Below are 18,704 nucleotides of genomic sequence, written 5' to 3'. Positions count from 1 at the left end.
TGCAGGTACTCCTCTGGCGTAGAAAATCCCTCCCGCAACAGCTCCGGGATCCCATGCAGATTCTGGCGTGGATCCTGGTGTGGATCCTCCCTCGGATCACGCGCCGGCCCATGATTACGCGTCGCCCACAACAGTGGGAATCGACAACCACGGGTCTGCATCTCCACGCAGCCACCTGTCGGGCACTGATGGGCCTGTTCCCTCCACTCCCGCCTACGCCATGCATGGGGCGCGCCCTCCCCTCGCCTGTGGTGGGACCCGTCCCTCCGCTGTCTTCCACCGTACCCGACACGCCTGGGGCCCCGGTTCATGTGGCGCTTGTTGGGTCCACGGGCCCGGACTCTAACACGGCGCGGCCCGCTGGTGCCGCGGCCCCAGATCCTAGCATGACACGGCCGGTTGGCGCTGACGGCCCGCGCACCGATGCTGCCTTGTCTCTGCATGTGCGGCAGCCCGTGGCCGGCTCCAGCAGTGGATCCGAGGCGACAGCGGCTGCTGCCGCATCTGCCTCTGCCGCCATTGGATCTTCTGCGGCCCCTGGATCTTCTGCACCACCTGTTCATGCTATGGTCACCCAGACTCGTGATAACACTCGTCATGCTAAGCATCGCACCGATGGAACGATCACATATGATCCGTCCAAGCGTGTGTTTCTTGCTCTCCGTGAACCTGCAAATCATCATGAAGCTTTTCAGTCCCCTGGGTGGTGTGCGGCAATGCAGGCAGAACTTGATGCTCTTCACCAAAATGGTACATGGACGCTTGTTCCTCCACCACGGCGTGTCAACATTATTTACTGTAAGTGGGTCTACAAGATCAAGCACAAGGCTGATGGTTCTGTTGAACGTCTCAAGGCTCATCTTGTTGCCAAGGGGTTCAAGCAAAGGTATGGGTTGGACTATGATGATACTTTCAGCCCAGTGGTCAAACCCGTCACTATACGTCTCGTTCTTTCCATTGTTGGTTCACGTGGTTGGTGTTTGCGACAGTTGGATGTCCAAAATGATTTTCTTCATGGCATTCTTCAGGAGGATGTCTACATGCGTCAGCCTCCTTGGTGTGAGGATCCTTCTGCCCCCCGATACTAATGTAAGCTCAACAAGGCTCTCTATGGTCTCAAACAGGCCCCTCGTGCGTGGTACTCTCGGTTAAGCTCTAGACTTCAGCAACTTGGTTTTTGGCATCTAAGGCTTATACATCACTCTTTGTTTTCAACTATGGCGGTGTCACTATTTTCATGCTTGTCTATGTTGATGATATCATCGTGGCCAGCTCATCTTCATCTGCCACAACCAAGTTACTCGCTAATCTTCAAGCCTTGTTTTCTCTCAAGGATCTTGGCCCCTTGCATTATTTCCTTGGAGTTCAGGTGACGTCCTCGCCAGGGGGCATTGTTCTGTCTCAACAGAAATATATTGGCGACATACTTCACCGTGCAAACATGGAAAACTGTAAGGTATCAATCATGCCCATGTCTTCAAGTGAAAAGATCAACAAGGACAGTGGATCGTCTCTTGGACAGGATGACATCACTAAATATTGGAGTCTGGTTGGGGCACTTCAGTACTTGACACTCACGAGACCGGATATCTCTTTTGTAGTCAATCGAGTTTGTCAGTTCTTACACACACCAACCATCGTGCATTTTTTAGCTGCCAAACGCATTCTGCGGTATTCGAAGCACACACGTGATATGGGCCTCTTCATACGGAGATCACCCTCGTTGTTGCTGAGCTGCTTCTCGAATGCGGATTGGGCTGGGTGCAGTGATGATCGAAGATCTACAGGTGGTTTTACGGTATTTGTTGGACCCAATCTTGTGTCTTGGAGCTCAAGAAAGCAAGCCACCGTCTCACGTTCGAGTACTGAGTCTGAATACAAGGCAGTAGCAAATGGAACAGCTGAAGTAATCTGGATACAATCTGTTCTTGGTGAGCTTGGAGTCTTTATGTCTCGACCTCCAGTTCTGTGGTGTGACAATCTGGGTGCTACCTATTTGTCTGCCAACCCAGTATTTCATGCCAGAACGAAACAAATAGAGGTGGATTTTCACTTTGTACGTGAAAGGGTCGCGACTAAAGCACTTGATGTAAGGTTCATCTCTTCCAAGGAACAGACTGCTGATATCTTCACTAAACCATTGGCAGAATCGGCGTTTGTCTCAAACAGACACAATCTCAATCTTCTAGTAAGAAGTTTAGATTGAAGGGGGATGTTAAACACGTTAGATATTGTACATGGAGTTAGTTAATATCTCTTATCCCTTCGTAGTCATTATCTCATGTAACAACTTGTATCTATCTGATGTATCTCAGTGCGCCGGTTGTGCCCTAGTGGCCGAGTATATATATACGTCCTGAGGCCACCTTTTGGGTTGTGCCGATCCAATTCTTCTTCTCTCTTGTTTCACAATGACACATTGTCATGATGCTACGGACGTTTTCCCTTCAAAGGGCACCACGCCGCCAAGCGTCGCGCCCATACTGACATGCATGTCGCCAGTTAGTTAGATGATGACAAGGCAGCTCAAACGGCCGCGCTGCAACCATGCGCGTTCACCCTCCCTTCGAGAGATTGACGGGCTAGTAGACATCGTCTGTCACCGGCCGGCAACCAAGAGTGTCGATCTTCGCCACTTGAGGTGTCGAAGTTCCCTCGTTGCCACCATGGTCGGCGAGTCCTTCACGCGACGAGGCAGGATAGCGTCGCTCCATGCCCCGCCTCCCCGTCGGGGCCTCCACACTCGCTCGTACCGCTAGCCTTCGTGATGCTCTCAATCTAAGAGGAGGACTAGAGCCTCCAAGCAGGACACATGCATTCTGGTGGTGCCCGGTTGCACCTATTCGACAAGCACGACCTCATGTACTGTCGGGAGGTCGAAGTCCTCCTAGACAGCCGGCGCCAGCCACGCTGTGAGAGGCGGCGCGAGATACGCCACAGTCGGGACGAGCATCACTCTCTCTGCAACCAGGAAAGCGGCTCCGACCCCAGGGGTATGAGCCTATGAGGTCGTGGCGTGTATCCACGAGGGAGCCTCCGCTCACACCTCTCGATGACAGCTTAAGTTGTTGCCGCAGGAGATGAACGTCGTGCTCCCAGGCATTGAAGCGAGAGGAACGATGATGGGTTGTGCGCAAGGAGAAAGAGCATTTGCGATCTTGTCAGGTGGTGGCTAGGATTACCACTACCTCCAATATATATGTGGTCGCGTAAGAAGATGTTTGACCCGGCCCCCTTGATCTGATGGTTCAGATATGGCTGTTATGTGATGCATCCATTAATAACTCATAGTTAATTGTCAATCAACTATCCGTGCTTGACAGGCAAAAAAGTAAACTGCACACTTTCGACTAGGTTTGTTCATGAAACATGACAAACGCGCGAGGCTTGGCGTGACGAGACAGACGGCAAAGACGAAACATTACTCCTCTTTTCAGGGAAGAGGTCCGCCGACGACCCGACGTCAGAGTTGGAGGTCCGCCGACGACCCGATGTCAGAGTTGGAGGGGGGTATAGGGATGGTCGTGGGCGGAGAAAGCACGACGGTAGGCGGTGTTTCAGGGGAGGATGAGGTAGCCGGACTGGTGTGGGAGCGCTGGCGGCCGCGGGGGGCAGAGGACGGCGGTTAGGCCGGTGGTATGTGCGGAGGTTTCAGGGAAGAAGGTGAATACTCCTAGTAGATGAGGCAGGAAGTTGGAGAAACAAATATGGCCTCTCATTTCACATTCAACGGCTAGCAAATAATCGACTGATTCAAATTTAATTTCCAATCAAGTTACCCCTAGCCAGTCGGTTTGTCTATAGAGGGAATACATAGCTAGCTACCTGACAGAATGGAATGGAGCGAGCATGACATTGGGCATTAACAAAACAAAATGTTCGTGTGTTTATAGCGATGAGTGTATGTGCGTGTATGTGAGCCCTTGTGTCTGTACAGATGTTTAAAAAAGAAGAACACGGTGGCCCGTGCAGGCGGCATGCAGCAATGACGGGTTGGAATTGAAACAGAACACCACCACGATCTGTGGCTCGCAGCGCAGCCACCTCGGCTCGTGCATGGGAACTCGGAGCCCGCAACGCAGACCGCGCCCACGAGACCGAACCCGACGGTCCAGCACGCAGCGCTCGCCACGTCGCGTGCATGGCCGCCGGAGACGCGTCTAGGCGGCGGCCTGCTCCTCCGCTCCCGGAGCAGCCTGGGTCGTTCCCACGTGTTGCCGCGCCGGCGTCGCCTTCTAGACCCGTCCGAGCTTCCGTAGCACCTTTCGCGTGCCGGGCGTCACCACCTGTCTCCACGTAACCCGCCCAATCCAATCCAATCCCAAACGAGTTCCCCGCCCGACCACCATCGATCACGTGCGGAACGCGCGAACCATCCAAACCGGTTGCACTCGCTCCCTACGAAGTGAGAAAAATCGTCTGCTACTTTTCTTCAGACTAATTGAAAAAATCTCCTGTCGCTGACGCGTGCAGCCTGCGTTGCGCGCCAGGGAGGACACCATCATGACCGAGACAATCATCAAGATATCTGGATGAGGAAATTTGCACTAGTTCAGTTCAGCTACACTGGATGGCCCCCTCCGACGCGGAGCCCAGTCACGCGGCAGAGACGGAGGCGGACAGGGTACCACGGAGGCCTAACTAATTGCAACCACCGCTAAAACCAATCAATCAATAAAGCTAGTAACAAGAAGGGCGGGTGGTGGCCCGCGTGACGGGGTGATTAGGCGGCGATCACGGCACTGCTGATGCCACTTGATTGATGCGTCCCGCGTTGCGGGTCCTCGTCACGCCCACCCGTCCTCCACCACCGGCCAGACAGCATTCTCAGCACCCACATGACATGCGTCTGGGTTCTGCATCTGCGTGTCGTTTCTCCTGCGCACTGTCGTCGAGTTAGTTTAGTATACACAGTGTTTTTGTTCGCTTGCGTAGTGGTAACTGCGAAGGAACTACTCCTAATGATAGCAATCGGGTTAGGGGTGCCTTGTGCGGCCGGGCGGTAACTCTGAGCCGGCGCGCGAATATCCCCATGCCATCGGCGTGGCCCCTTATCCCCGTGACACTGACGTGGGCGTGGGCCGAGATTTTTATAAGCTCCTCGGCCGCTCTGTGGAGCTCAGCCATTCGCCCCCGGACATCGCGAGGCGCGCACGCCGTATCAGTTCATACCTCAACGGTAGCATCGCTCGTGATAGCACTGCAACTTGGGTAGCACTTTGTCTAGAAGAGGTAAGGGATTAGTCCAGACACCACTTGTGAGCGATGGAGAGCTGCAGCTTGGTCGACACGGCCGGCGCCGCCGCTCTCTGCTCCACGCCGGGCGGGCGCCGCCGCGGCCGCGCCGGCAGCGCCGCGAGGTTCTTCAACTGCCCCGGCTCCTCCAGAGGTACGGGCTCCTGTCTGTCACTCCGTCGGTCACTGGCGCCTATCTGAATCGCGTGAGCTCACTCGCTGTGTTTCGTTGCTGTTGTGCAGAGCACGGGGTGAGCGCGTCCTACTCCATCGGCCGGATGCTGAGCGGGGTGAGGTCGGCGGCGCGGAGGAAGCTGTTCAGGAGCGAGCCCGAGTGGATGGGCGTCAACTGGCCCGACTCCACCGGCCACCATTGGTGGACGACTCTCGAGAACAACTTCGTGCTGGAGGCCTCCGAGGACGAGTACAGCGGGGTCGTCGTCGACGCCGACAGGCTGCCGGCCGACGGGGCCGCCTTCGCCCGGTCGCTCGCGGCGTCCCTCTCCTACTGGCAGTCCGTGGTACGTGCACAGATCGAGAGGGAGAAAATGGGGGTTTGAAATACTCCAGTTCCCCCGCAAAAAAAAAAAAAAAAAACTCCAGTTCAGTAATTTATGAAATGTATCAGCAACTGACTGTCACTTGGTTCAGTTATTTACATGTGCTGTGATTCCTTTTGCAGGGAAAGAAAGGGGTGTGGCTGAAACTGCCTGTGGATCGATCTGAGTTTGTTCCCATAGCAGTCAAGGTACGAATACTATTACTAACTACCGTCGTCACTGAAATCAGTCTGTCTGAACTTAGATACAAAATCAGTAGTTCACTGAACTGAAACTGATGCTATGTCCCTAAATCTGTGTGCAGGAAGGATTCAAGTACCACCACGCGGAGGAGGCCTACTTGATGCTGACGTACTGGATCCCCGACGAGCCGTCTCTGCTCCCAGCGAACGCTTCTCATCAGGTCGGCGTCGGGGGCTTCGTGATCAATGATCAAATGGAGGTAGCTCTCGCGCGCGCAGTGCTAGTAATAGTTTTGATCTGAAAGGATAATGACTGAATAAATTCGTGGGACTAATGGCATTTCCATGAACAATCGGACAGGTCCTAGTGGTGCAAGAGAAGTACCGCGGCTGGGCGTTGGATGGTGTCTGGAAACTCCCCACGGGGTTCATTCAGGAGGTAAGAACGCACTGAAGATCATCGGCGATGCAACCATGGTACGCGATGTGTGTCGCTGTTACTGAAGCAATTGTTCTTCCTCTTGCAGTCAGAAGAAATATACACGGGAGCCATCAGAGAGGTCCAGGAAGAAACAGGGGTAAGAAAGAAACCGAGCACTTGGATAGACTTTCTCGTGAGGATTGGTTCTGAACGGTATTGTTCTTGTGGTGCTCTGTGCAGGTTGACACTGAATTCGTGGATGTGGTTGCCTTCAGGTAAACACTCATCCACCTCAGCGCAGTAACTCTGAAACTGTTATGATACCCTGAATGTTGTCTCACTCACCACTGAAACCGTAAAACAATGACAGGCACGCGCACAACGTGGCGTTTCAGAAGTCGGACCTGTTCTTCATCTGCATGCTGAGGCCTCTGTCGAGCGCGATCAAGATCGACGAAACGGAGATTCAGGCAGCAAAGGTACGTCATCACCATCTTCAAAACTACTCCCTCCGTTCTAAATTACTTGTCTTGAATTTGTCTAGATATGAATGTATCTAGACTCATTTTAATGCTAGATACATCCGTATCTAGACAAATCTAAGACAAGTAATTCGGAACGGAGGGAGTACACCTGAAAATCGACTCCCATGGTAGTAGAAACTTCGGTTCAGAGTATTCTGCTTTGCTGAAGCTTCTGTAATCTGGCTTTGTGTGGTGCAGTGGATGCCGCTGGAGGAGTTCGTGAAGCAGCCCTTCATCCAGGAGGACCACATGTTCCAGAAGATCATGGACATCTGCATCCAGCGGCTGAGGAAGTGCTACTGCGGCCTCACGGCGCACAACGTCGTCTCCAAGTTCGACGGCCGGCAGTCCACCCTCTACTACAACGTGGGCGAGCCCGAGGATGTCAACTGCGACGCTGCCTGACGGCTCGCCGGATTCTTTTTCTTTGCTCTGCGACCGCCGAGGCGTTGTGTGGTGCAAAGTTGTAGCATTAAGGAGGCAACTGGATTGGCCTCTGTACATACGTGTAGAAGACTGTAATTAGACATGGGCGGGACGAGTAATTTGTACTACTATTCGCGTCAGTGTACCGGTGGTGGCAGTTATCTAGAAGAAATGGCAGGGATCTGGAAGATATATTTTTCTTTCAGTTTCAGTGTACTGTGCAGTATTGTTAGAGAAAGTTCAGCTTCAAAGTATCCTTCACGAAGATGCAGAGGGTAGGGGTACGAAGTTTTTTTTTCGAGAAAAACTTACAATCCAGATTTTAAATAATAAAAATTGCATACAAATTTTCTGAGCCCAGGCTCAGCTTCACCGGCCCTGACGAGAAAAATCAAAATAAATATTAAAATAATCAAAAAAATTGTGGTAGATAATTCGATGCGTGAGGTTCGATCTATTTTTTAAATTATTTAGAAATCTAGGGTCTGTAAAAATATTTACTACTCACACGAATCGATTTGTCTTTTTACCAAAAGCTGCTCAGATGTCTAAATAATTTAAAAAATAAAGCAAACCTCATGCATCAAATATTCATTTTATTTTATTTTTCTTGACCGGATGCAGATGAGCGATCGAAACACCGCACCCGGCAAAGAGCGCATTCCCATCTTGCCATCTAACCTCGACCCACTAGGAGGAAACAACCATGTTTATAAGATTGCAGTGTCTGCTAATCTCGGAAGATCATGTTTCTCCCAACTCCTCTACTCCTTCTGTTCACTTTCTTAAGTCGTTCAAGACAGCTGAAACTGAACTATTTTGGGTGTTGTCTTAAATTTGAAAATGTTTTACAAAAGTGAACGGAGGAAGTAATTGCGTTGATTTTCTTCCGGCTCCTGGGGCCATGGCAACGCACAACCCAATCTACCGAACCGATACAAAGCGAATTGCCCAAATCACAAAATCCATACAAAATGGCAGCGAAAATTCGATCCAAACAAGTCAAGCAATAAAAATTCGATCCAAACAAGTCAAGCAATAAAAAACGACAATAAAGAGGGCAGAAATTTGTGCATGTATAGAGGGATTATATCACCTTCCCTAGTGAGAATTAAGCTACCTATTGAATTGGAGGTTGATTCCCTGGAATTCATCAAGCTAGTGTAGACCACCAACATCGACAGATCAATTTATGCTTATCTTGTTAGAGAGATTAAGCTAATAATGAGTCTCCCGAAGACTTGTAATGGCCAAACCTTAACTGTCTAGCCTATGAAAATTACAATAGCCTTTACGGACTAAACCCTCCAATTTATATATACACCGGAGGGACCTAGGGTTGTACAGAGGGTTTGTAAGGAAAGAAAACAACATATCCGGACACCAATCTTGCCGTCCACGCATAGGGGAGTCCTACCTTGACACAGGAGGGAAGCCTTCTGCTTGTATCTTGACGCCCCATCAGTCCGGCCCATATCAAATAGCCCGGACACCAGAGGACCCCCTAATTCAGGACTCCCTCAACGCCCCCAAGTGGTAAGTGACATCCGCAGGCATCACCACCACTGCCACCAAAAGCATAGAGCTTTCGCTTGGATCCTCGCCATAGCCACCCGAGGTACAACCGGACCCGACCCAATATGGAAGAAAGGTCGCATTGCCAACACGGGACCTCCAGATCGAAACGAGAACGAGTGAGCCACCATCGCCAAAGTCATGTTAATGCCAGAATCACTCGCCACCCCTTTCCGTGCTACCCGCATAGTCAAGAGAAGACGGCATCACCCCTTCCCTCGCTACGCCGAGAGCCAAGTGCTGATTTAGAGTTATTGACCGATTTTTCTTAAAATCGGTTATTTATTTCCAAATTAATGTGATTCATTGATTTAAGGTAAGATTAATTAATTTAAATTTCATAGGGATTGATCGTGATTGATTATTTCACATAAATACATTACTAAATAACTTGCATCGGCATGAAAAGTCTTGATCCGTTTAGATTTTTTTCATTGTGTGAGAGGTGACACGAAAATAAACTGGTGGGGTGGTGGAAAGGAAGACAAAAAAAACAGACGAAAATGGGAGACAAAAAAAATACAATCCTACCAAATAAGACATTAGGAGTAGGGATAATTAACTTACACATGGTCAAATTCTCCTTAAGCTTTGGATCAGTTGCGTGAATGACATTGAGGGGTCAAGCAAGTTTCTCTAAAAGTATCGAATTTTCAAAACATAAATGACTTCCAAACCTAAAGATGCAACAAATGACTATGAGTATCGAACTTTCAAAACACAAATGGCTTCCAAACCTAAAGATGCAACAAATGACTATGTTATGTACCAAAGAACATCGCCATCAAATTCTCAAGATACTTATAAATGCAATATGTAGTAGTACAACGGCAAAGTTGGGCTCATTTACCTGCTGAGATTTATCCCCCCGATGGATTCCGCATTCATGTAGCCGCCGTCGGAAAAGAGCACATCTTTCCACCAGTCGCCAGAGTTTCGACTCCAACCTCGGCATCAACGAGCTGGGCCTCCGCATTGCGCTGGAAAAGTCCAAGGTGGACAAGGGGGCAACTTTGGATCTGCCCCGTCGTTGCTCCCATGTCGACGCAATGCAGACGTTGGAACTGGCTCCTCCCGGCCCGCGCGCAGCTCCGTCAGGGTGGCACTGACCCATGTTGTCCCCTTTCCCCGCCAATCGCTGCTCCGCAAGGGAGGCGGAGGGTGCTAGTGCCTGCTCTGCCGGCTCGGGCGCGCACGCGAGGTGCGCGTCGTGAGACGCAGCGGGCAAGGGAGAGGAACGCAATGGAGCAATCTGTGCGCTGCCGCCGCGGGTTGCCGACGACGAGGACGAGCGGCTCCTCACTTTGGTCTATAGCCGGTGGCTGACGATGGCGAAGATGGACGGTCGCCGACTACGGAGGAAGAGCACTAAGGCGCTCTGGCTTGCCATTGAGCAGTTAGAGCACGAGGCGGCGGAGGGAACGACGGAGGCGGCTTGGGTGGTGAAGCATGGCGTCCGTCCGATGAAGGGGCTCATTGTCATCGTCGACTACTCGTCCAACGACGATGACGGCGACTCCTTTGATCACGACTCGAACGATTCACCACTAGCCACGGGCGCCTATCGCTGCGCCGTCGACCAGAAGGGCAAAGGGCCCGCGAGGAAGTGGTGATCCCGCTCCTCATCCATTTATATTATTGTTTTTTAGTTGTTTAAGTTTAGAACTTGTCCAGCGATGAACCGTGGTGATCTTTTCGATGATGTAAAGGGGGTTTATATGCATTTTGTTGTCCGTTTGATGCCGATTTCTTTGTCCGTTGTTTAATTACGTTTGCATGCGTAGTATGGATGTGGGGTGTCAGATATGAGCTACGCCTCGGCTGTGTGGGCGAAAATTTGAGATCCGACTGGTAACCATCCGTGGACGTGTCCAGACGTATGAGCCGACATATCGTAGGCGCCTCGTCGTCGACGAAAACGTCTCCTCCCACTGAATGCACATCGCCGAAAATCCTAAAATAAATTCAGAAATAAATGCGAGCATCAGGAATTGAACCCTGGTGGGTTAGGGATATCATAGTCCCTCTAACCATGGAACCACAGCTTGGTTCGCGTGATAGTAGATGTTCACAAATAGACAAACGTAGTCGACATCGATTTGCATATATACAGCGCGTATGGATTTTGTTGACTGGCCGAATACAACATGCATGTCCTAGCGTCTATCATGCAGCATACACAACTGGCTCCCCTAAAAAATCCTCTCTGGTGGTACGCGTACATGTGCTTTTCGCGTGAGAGTTTCCGCCGGCGGATCGATAAAAGCTAGCTACTTGGTGACTGTTACCGGTACGGACACACAGTCGTGGTTAATTCCAACAAATTTCATTTGTCAGCATGTGAAGAGGTTTGGACTGGCTGATTTCATCTCTTTTGTACTTTCTCATTTGATCTGGATATATAAACCTTCGATGCCATTCAAAATTTCAAACCATCCTGTTTGTCTTGCCCATTACAAAAGTTGCTCCTCTGAGGTCTGAGCAGCAAAAAGTAGCAGGTGGAAATGGGGGAGGTTGGCGCGGACACCATCTACACCCAAGATGGCACCGTGGACATCAAGGGCAACCAGGCCGTCAAGAGCAGCACCGGCACCTGGCGCGCCTGCCCCTACATCCTCGGTACGTACGTGCATACAAACGACGACTCCGTTGTTGCCCTGCTCTTTTAGCCAGCCATGGCGTTGATCCATGAATTGCAGCTAACGAATGCTGCGAGCGGCTGGCGTACTACGGCATGAGCGCCAACCTGAGCAACTTCATGCTGGACAACATGGGCATGAACAAGAGCGACGCCGCCAACACCGTCAGCAACTGGACGGGGACCTGCTACGCCGCCCCCCTCATCGGCGCCTTCCTCGCCGACGCCTACCTCGGCCGCTTCTGGACCATCGCCTCCTTCGTGATCATCTACGTCATCGGCCTGGGCCTCCTGACGGTTGCGGCGTCGGTGAAAGGGCTGGTGCCGACGTGCGCGGCCAAGGGGGTGTGCGACCCGACGGCGGGGCAGACGGCGGCGGTGTTCGTGGGTCTGTACCTCGTTGCCCTGGGCACGGGCGGGATCAAGCCCTGCGTGTCCTCGTTCGGAGCCGACCAGTTCGACGAGCACGACGAGAGCGAGCGGCGGAGCAAGAGCTCCTTCTTCAACTGGTTCTACTTGTCCATCAACATCGGCGCGCTGGTGGCGTCGTCCGTGCTGGTGAACGTGCAGGTGCGCTACGGCTGGGGCTGGGGCTTCGGCATCCCCGCCGTCGTCATGGCCATCGCCGTCGGCAGCTTCTTCGTCGGCACGCCGCTCTACCGCCACCAGCGCCCCGGCGGCAGCCCGCTCACCCGCATCGCGCAGGTGCTCGTCGCGGCCACGCGCAAGCTGAGCGTCCCCGTCGACGGGTCGGCGCTGCACGAGACGACGGACAGGGGGTCCGGCATCGAGGGGAGCCGCAAGCTGGAGCACACCGAGCAGTTCAGGTTCCTCGACAAGGCGGCCGTGGAGACGGCGGCGGACAGGACGGCGACGGCGCCATCGGCGTGGAGGCTGTGCACGGTGACGCAGGTGGAGGAGCTCAAGAGCGTGGTGCGGCTGCTGCCCATCTGGGCGAGCGGCATCGTCTTCGCGGCGGTGTACGGGCAGATGAACACCGTGTTCGTGTTCCAGGGAAACACCCTCGACAAGCGCATGGGCGCGCACTTCTCCATCCCCTCTGCCTCGCTCTCCACCTTCGACACCCTCAGCGTCATCTTCTGGGTGCCCGTGTACGACCGCCTCCTCGTCCCGGCCGTCCGCTCCGTCACCGGCCACCCGCGCGGCTTCACGCAGCTCCAGCGCATGGGTGTCGGCCTCGTCGTCTCGATCTTCTCCATGGTCGCCGCCGGCGTGCTCGAGGTTTTCCGCCTCCGCGCGGTCGCGCGGCTGGGGCTGTACGGGGAGGACGACATCGTGCCCATCTCCATCTTCTGGCAGGTGCCGCAGTACTTCATCGTCGGCGCCGCCGAGGTGTTCGTCTTCGTGGGGCAGCTGGACTTCTTCTACGACCAGGCGCCGGACGCCATGAGGAGCATGTGCATGGCGCTGTCGCTGACGGCGGTAGCGCTGGGAAGCTACGTGAGCACGCTGCTGGTGACGGTGGTGAAGAAGGTGACGACGAGGGGTGGAGGACAAGGGTGGATCCCGGACAAGAACCTCAACGTCGGCCACCTCGACTACTTCTTCTGGCTGATGACCGTGCTCAGCGTTGTCAACTTTGTTGTCTACCTGCCCATCGCCAACTGGTACGCCTACAAGAGGACCGCCGAAGCCGGAGACAACCCGGAGGCCAATGAAGGAGGTGATGATGACCAGTGAGTGAACCTCAACGGCTAAACCTGAATGTGTGTGCTTGAACCAGGAGACAGAACAAAATAGGGGAACGTTGGGCCGGTCGCACGATAGCCACCCGATCTATTCATGTTTAGCCGTTCGATTTGGCCCCTTCTGTGTCGTCTTCTACCTCGCGAGAAAAAAAATTAGGGGAATCCACACGCTCCCCCGCATGCACACCTCCACTCCCCCTCCTCGTCGTTGTTGTGGCCGTACCTGACGAGCTCCGGTGAGGTCCTGCCAACGTGGCTGCCAGGATTGCGTCACGTCCGCCATTGATTCCAGCGCGATTCACCATGGATGCAACTCTGAAAACAAATCAAATCGATCAATTTCAGCTCCCGGGCGCCATGCTTGCAGCATCCTAGCGCAACCCCGCCTTCGGCTTGCCGCAGTCTTCGGTTTGCACTGCCGTGTCCAGCCAAAAAAGAGATCTAGAAAAGGCAACAACTTCTCAGGTTGAAGCAAAATCGTTATAAGGTTCCAACAAAAAAGACATCGGTTCCAGCAAAAAATCACCCTCAGCAGGAGAGAACTCCAGTGATTGGTTGTAGCAAAAGAAAGTTGCTAGTTCCGGCAAAAATATACACTGTTTCCAGCAAAATAACTAGCAAGGAGACTCTCATTTGTTCGATTGTATAGCAAACAAAAGAATGATTGTAGCGAAAAGAAAAGCTAGTCCCAGCGAAAACATACACTAGTACGAGCAAAAACTCTGTCATCGGCTGTCCAGCGAATCACATGGCGACGGTAGGAAAAACTGATGTCAGTTCCAGCAAATAAATGGCGGGTTGCAGCAAAAGAGGTCGCCTCGCAGCCCGCCCGCCCGTCTCCACGACGCGAAGAGTTTCGCCGGTTGAAGCAGCGGGGGGCACCGGTTTCAGCTCTGGGATGCCCGGTTGTATCAAAACGAGGCGCCTGTTCCAGCTCGCCAGCATACTGGTTCCAGCAACGGTGGGCCCTGTGGGTTGCAACTCCGCCACCAGTGGTTGAAGCTCCGATGGCAACAATACAACAGCTTGAAGGAAGGAGGCCATGGAGCCGAGAGATGCGGCAAAGGTGGAAGAGGGAGCGCAGAGCGTGGGCGTAGTGGAGTTGTGTGGCAAAAAACGAGCGATGAAGAGATAAGGACGGGAAAAGAGAAAAGAAAAGAAGAAGTTCGTGGGTCTTGTAAGTTCACATGCCACAGCGATGACCGGCCGAAGACGCGAAGCGTTTTCCACAAAATAGACAGTTCAAAGCAAGCATTAAAAGCATCGCCGCAGGTTACAAATTTGGGCCCTCAAAACCGAGCGGGCCTCAAAATTTATCATTCGCAACCATATACTTTATTTTCAAAACATCTATTACATGCGGTGATTTCTTAACAAAAATCTATTACATGCAGCGCCATGCATGATGATCATCTCGTTCATTTTGGGCCGGCTGGGCTGTCAAAACACACCGAAAATTGCTCATAATTAGATTTTTCGCACCGTATTAGTTCCACCTCGCCGCATGACGAGTTAGTATGAATCTTCTATGTTTATCACACAGAAGATCCATTATCAGGGTCTATCTCCCTCAAGGGAAATATTCATGTCTGCATTGCTTTTTATGAATCACAATTTGTCGGAAAAAAATGATTTACGAAATAGAGGTATCAACATACATGAACGAGACGAACTTAGTTAATGAAATGCAGTCGAGTGTCAAGTTATCTCGTCCACGCAGCGAGAATTGATAGACCAACACAACAACAGAAAAGCTTGCCGTCATGCGCCGGCGCGGCTATTTAAGCTGGCCGGTGTCTGCCTCGCCCAACGATGTGGGACTAGTATTTGGGTGCACCGATGAGAGATGACGGAGCTTCTGTCGCTGCAGGTGGAACCGCTACGACCTGCAGCGGGGTCGGTGGGCGCGCCCAGGCAGAGTAAGTATAAAAATATAAAATTTATACACGAATACATACATGAATCATATAAGATTTATAAATAAAGATTATATTATAGAAATCTGAGCAGAGTAAGTATAGGAAATATAAAAATGACAGTCAGCTTCTCCCCACTTGTAATTGGGCTAGGGGCCGACACGAATTGCCCCCTCATCATCTGGGATACAAGTTCGCGCCACCGAACTCGTCGAGCACTCTGCTAAGCTTGAATATATATATAAACTGGTCGTAGTGCTAGTAATGCTCCGAGGTGGGACTATCCCAGCGTCCAAGGCTTGAGAGAGCACATTTCCAGTGCTACCGGGCCTGAACATGGGCCGCCGTCGAAAGATTCTTCCCTGACCTTCCTCCGAGCACCGGACGAAACCCCTTCTCCCGCCCCCTTCCGGCGAGATGTGCATCTCGACGGCGACCCCTCCCCTTTCCCTGCGGCGGTGACTCCCCTCCTTCCTCTCCCTGGATCCTCCACGTGCTAGGGTTTACAGGACCTGTGGCCTCTAACCCTCCTTCCACTCCGCTTCTCTGTCACGGTGGATCTTAATTACTAGAACCAACAGCCAAGAACCAGCGGCGGCGGCAAGAAGAGGTCTCTGCTCCTAGATTTCGCACTTCCGAAAGCTGCAGGTGAGAGCAAACGGCCCATGTCTCCTCTGCTCCCTAAACCACAACTGGACTTTTAACTGAAATTCACCTTCAAGCGCCATGTTTTTTGGCATATTTTCCAGTGTTTCTTCACCTATTAGTACCACAACTGGACTTTTAACTGAAATTCACCTTCAAGCGCCATGTTTTTTGGCATATTTTTCAGTGTTTCTTCACCTATTAGTACTGCAGTAATATGTTATTAAAGTAACCACGAGAGTTATCATGTAGTAGTTCATCATGGTCATGATAGAAAGCTCATGGTCATAGAATGATTCAGCAATGTGTAAAAGGAGAATTTGATTATCCATATTGTAGAACATTTCAATCTGAAGAAAAGGAAGAGAGATATCACCTTCTTTGTTTGGGTGAGCATTGTGCTGTGTGCTCCTGTAGCTCCGACCAGAAGGAGAAGTTGGTTTGTGTTTGAGTTGATGGTCTTAATTTGGTGCTGGCTTGCTTGCCTTGCCTTGACCAGGAAGAGATCATCCCTTCTTATCCCTAATCAACTGTATATTATAATGACGTATTCTTTTCTATCTGCTGTATTTAGAGTAAATTTTGGGGTGACGATCGGGTCTGCACCATGGGGAGGATTTTGTGCATGACGATTCAGAGTCGACGATCGTCATGGCGCGGCACGATGGCGCAAACACCAATGAGGCCATCCGGCAGCACCTTGGAGCCGACATAGTTGTGTGCAACAGAGGTGAATTCGCAGTGGCGAAAGCGAGCACCACCTCAGCAACGCCGGTTGTGCGGGCCTCCTCGGGGCAAGGCCGCTCGAGATGTCATTGTGGAGCAGTCAGGCTGGATCTAGGTCCGAGTGCCCGTTTGCGGCTAGCATATGGCGCGCGGGGAGGATCCCGACACCGTGGTTCCGGCTTGCTTCAAGCATGGATGGGTCCATCTCTCTTCACAACCAACTAGATCTTGCACACACTTCCCGTGGAGGATGTCAATTGCACAGGTTCTGCGATGTTATTCTTCGGCAAGCAAGTTCACATAGAGGACGCTGGATCAGCGGCCCCGGAGTCGTGGTGGATGTTGTAGTTTAGTTCGCACCATTGTGGAGTAGCAGCATCCAGATCCGTGCTGCTTCATGGGCGGCCCCCCGACGGCTGTGGCGGTGGTCTAAGGTGAAAATATGTCCCAACCTTCCACTAGCGTCACTGCGGCTTGGTCTGGAGTATTGGTTGGCGCAACCATGTAAGATCCGTTTTCAAGATGGTGACTAAAGCACCACCTCATTCCGCGGTGAAAACTCTTGTTCCGACCTTTATTAGTCGGACTCGATAGCGACAACCTTGTGTCCTTACCTTGTTGAAGGCATTCTTTATTTGACGATGTGCTTGCCTTCATTGATTGGCCTTGATTACCATGCAGAAAGATCCTTATCCATGTTGTCTCTGGCTCGACGGTGCAATGGCAACGTGAGGGCAGGTATCTTTTCTTAAAGGCGTTGCTGTGAAATAAGTAAACGTAGTCATATGTGTTTAATTCACATCTTTTAATCATTCTGTCATAGTTTACTATGCTATGTGGTATGCTTGTTGATGACCTTGGCCTTACTGTCTTGCATCAACCTCAATAATAATGGATGTATGCATCACAATGATAAAGAGACCAAGGGGATAAACCTCATTTTCAAACAAAAAGGCAAACGGCATCATCTAATATACAAACAGAAAGATCTGTTACCTCAAATTGGAGTACTCCCTGCATATGAGTTTGCAAGTCATGCATAGAATTTTAGTTCTTTAATGGGTTACTAGTATAAATGGAAAAACTTATAAAAAAATTCAGAGTACACATTATAGTTATAGTTATTATTTGTCATGCATGTCTTGCTTCTTTTTCCTATTTCCCACTTAAAAATTCTGAAATATTCAACAATTTTCCTATAGGTTTGGGGTTTTGAACACTTTAATTTTTAAATAATTTTCCCTTGTCTGTTACTTTCTTGTAATTCTTGTGTTTATTGAGTTTGCTGTCGTGCCAAAACACCATAATGTCATTCATTAAACCCCCTTGGAGTCGAGCAAGGGACAAAAGCTGGCAAGTTTTGGTGCCGTTTTCAAGTTTAGCAACCAAGACTAAATTTAACTAATATTTGAACGATTATAATAATAGATTTTTTTTCATCTGTTTATTCCATTGACTAATAGTTGAGTACTCATAGAACGTCGCAAGATCCAGCATCCAAATCATCTGATGTTCACATGGCAAGAACAACATGGCCACATTAGACTGCAGTAAGACTATAGTAATACTCCACCAAAACAGCAACGATAGAGCGAGATGATGGTGGGAAGCTACCACCGTTGGCAAGGGCATGCATGCAGGTGGGCGGCTACTCGTCGGGCGACCGAGCAGCAAGCAGGCGCTTATCAGAAGGTCTCTTTCTTGATACCACGCTCGGCGGAGGGAACCACAACGTCTTCCGTGACGATCCCCATCACCATGGTGATATCGCACCTCACGCCACCACCGGACTCGCGGGCTATGCCTACGGCCCAGGGCCGTCGGCATAGGTCCATTGCCGTCGGCATAGATCTATGCCTACGGCTGCCGTCGGCATAGCCCCGTCGGCGTAGATCACGTCAGCGTAGATGTGTCAGACCGTCGGCGTAGTATAGCCGTCGGCATAGGAGCGTATGCCGACGGCCGTGGGGCAGCCGTCGGCATAGTTTAGCCGTCGGCGTTGTCTTCCGTCTGACGGCAACGGACGGCACCGTCAACAGCGCTGGCGATTCAGGGGACGACACGTGGCGTAGGTATGCCGACGGCTTGGCCGTCGGCATAGATGGAAATCTATGCCGACGGCCTAGCCGTCAGCATACCTACGCCAC

The 18,704-nt window shown here is 51.4% G+C and overlaps 2 protein-coding genes across 3 annotated transcripts; both read left to right on the top strand.

Annotated features, from left to right (window-relative positions):
* Window positions 1-5,104: 5,104 nt before the first annotated feature.
* On the top strand, window positions 5,105-7,602 carry LOC119356166 (nudix hydrolase 8-like). Of its 2 annotated transcripts, none has more exons than XM_037623084.1 (9): window positions 5,105-5,389; window positions 5,479-5,756; window positions 5,918-5,983; window positions 6,100-6,237; window positions 6,339-6,416; window positions 6,505-6,555; window positions 6,639-6,673; window positions 6,769-6,901; window positions 7,027-7,160. In XM_037623084.1, exons 1-9 carry the CDS (start codon window positions 5,266-5,268, stop codon window positions 7,033-7,035), a joined length of 912 nt encoding a protein of 303 aa, XP_037478981.1. In that variant the 5' UTR covers window positions 5,105-5,265; the 3' UTR covers window positions 7,036-7,160. The 2 variants fall into 2 exon arrangements, with proteins under 2 accessions (XP_037478981.1, XP_037478980.1); XM_037623083.1 differs by having other exon boundaries at window positions 5,106-5,389; window positions 6,769-6,877; window positions 7,121-7,602.
* Window positions 7,603-11,405: 3,803 nt separating this feature from the next.
* Window positions 11,406-13,303, top strand: LOC119351843 (protein NRT1/ PTR FAMILY 8.2-like). Its single transcript, XM_037618634.1, has 2 exons — window positions 11,406-11,542; window positions 11,623-13,303. Exons 1-2 carry the CDS (start codon window positions 11,428-11,430, stop codon window positions 13,260-13,262), a joined length of 1,755 nt encoding a protein of 584 aa, XP_037474531.1. The 5' UTR covers window positions 11,406-11,427; the 3' UTR covers window positions 13,263-13,303.
* Window positions 13,304-18,704: the final 5,401 nt, after the last annotated feature.

The sequence above is a fragment of the Triticum dicoccoides genome, chromosome 2A (assembly GCF_002162155.2).
Source record: "Triticum dicoccoides isolate Atlit2015 ecotype Zavitan chromosome 2A, WEW_v2.0, whole genome shotgun sequence".
Classification (NCBI taxonomy): Eukaryota; Viridiplantae; Streptophyta; class Magnoliopsida; order Poales; family Poaceae; genus Triticum; species Triticum dicoccoides.
The sequence above is the reverse complement of the archived record's forward strand: the minus strand, read 5'-3'. Positions and strand labels throughout refer to the sequence as shown.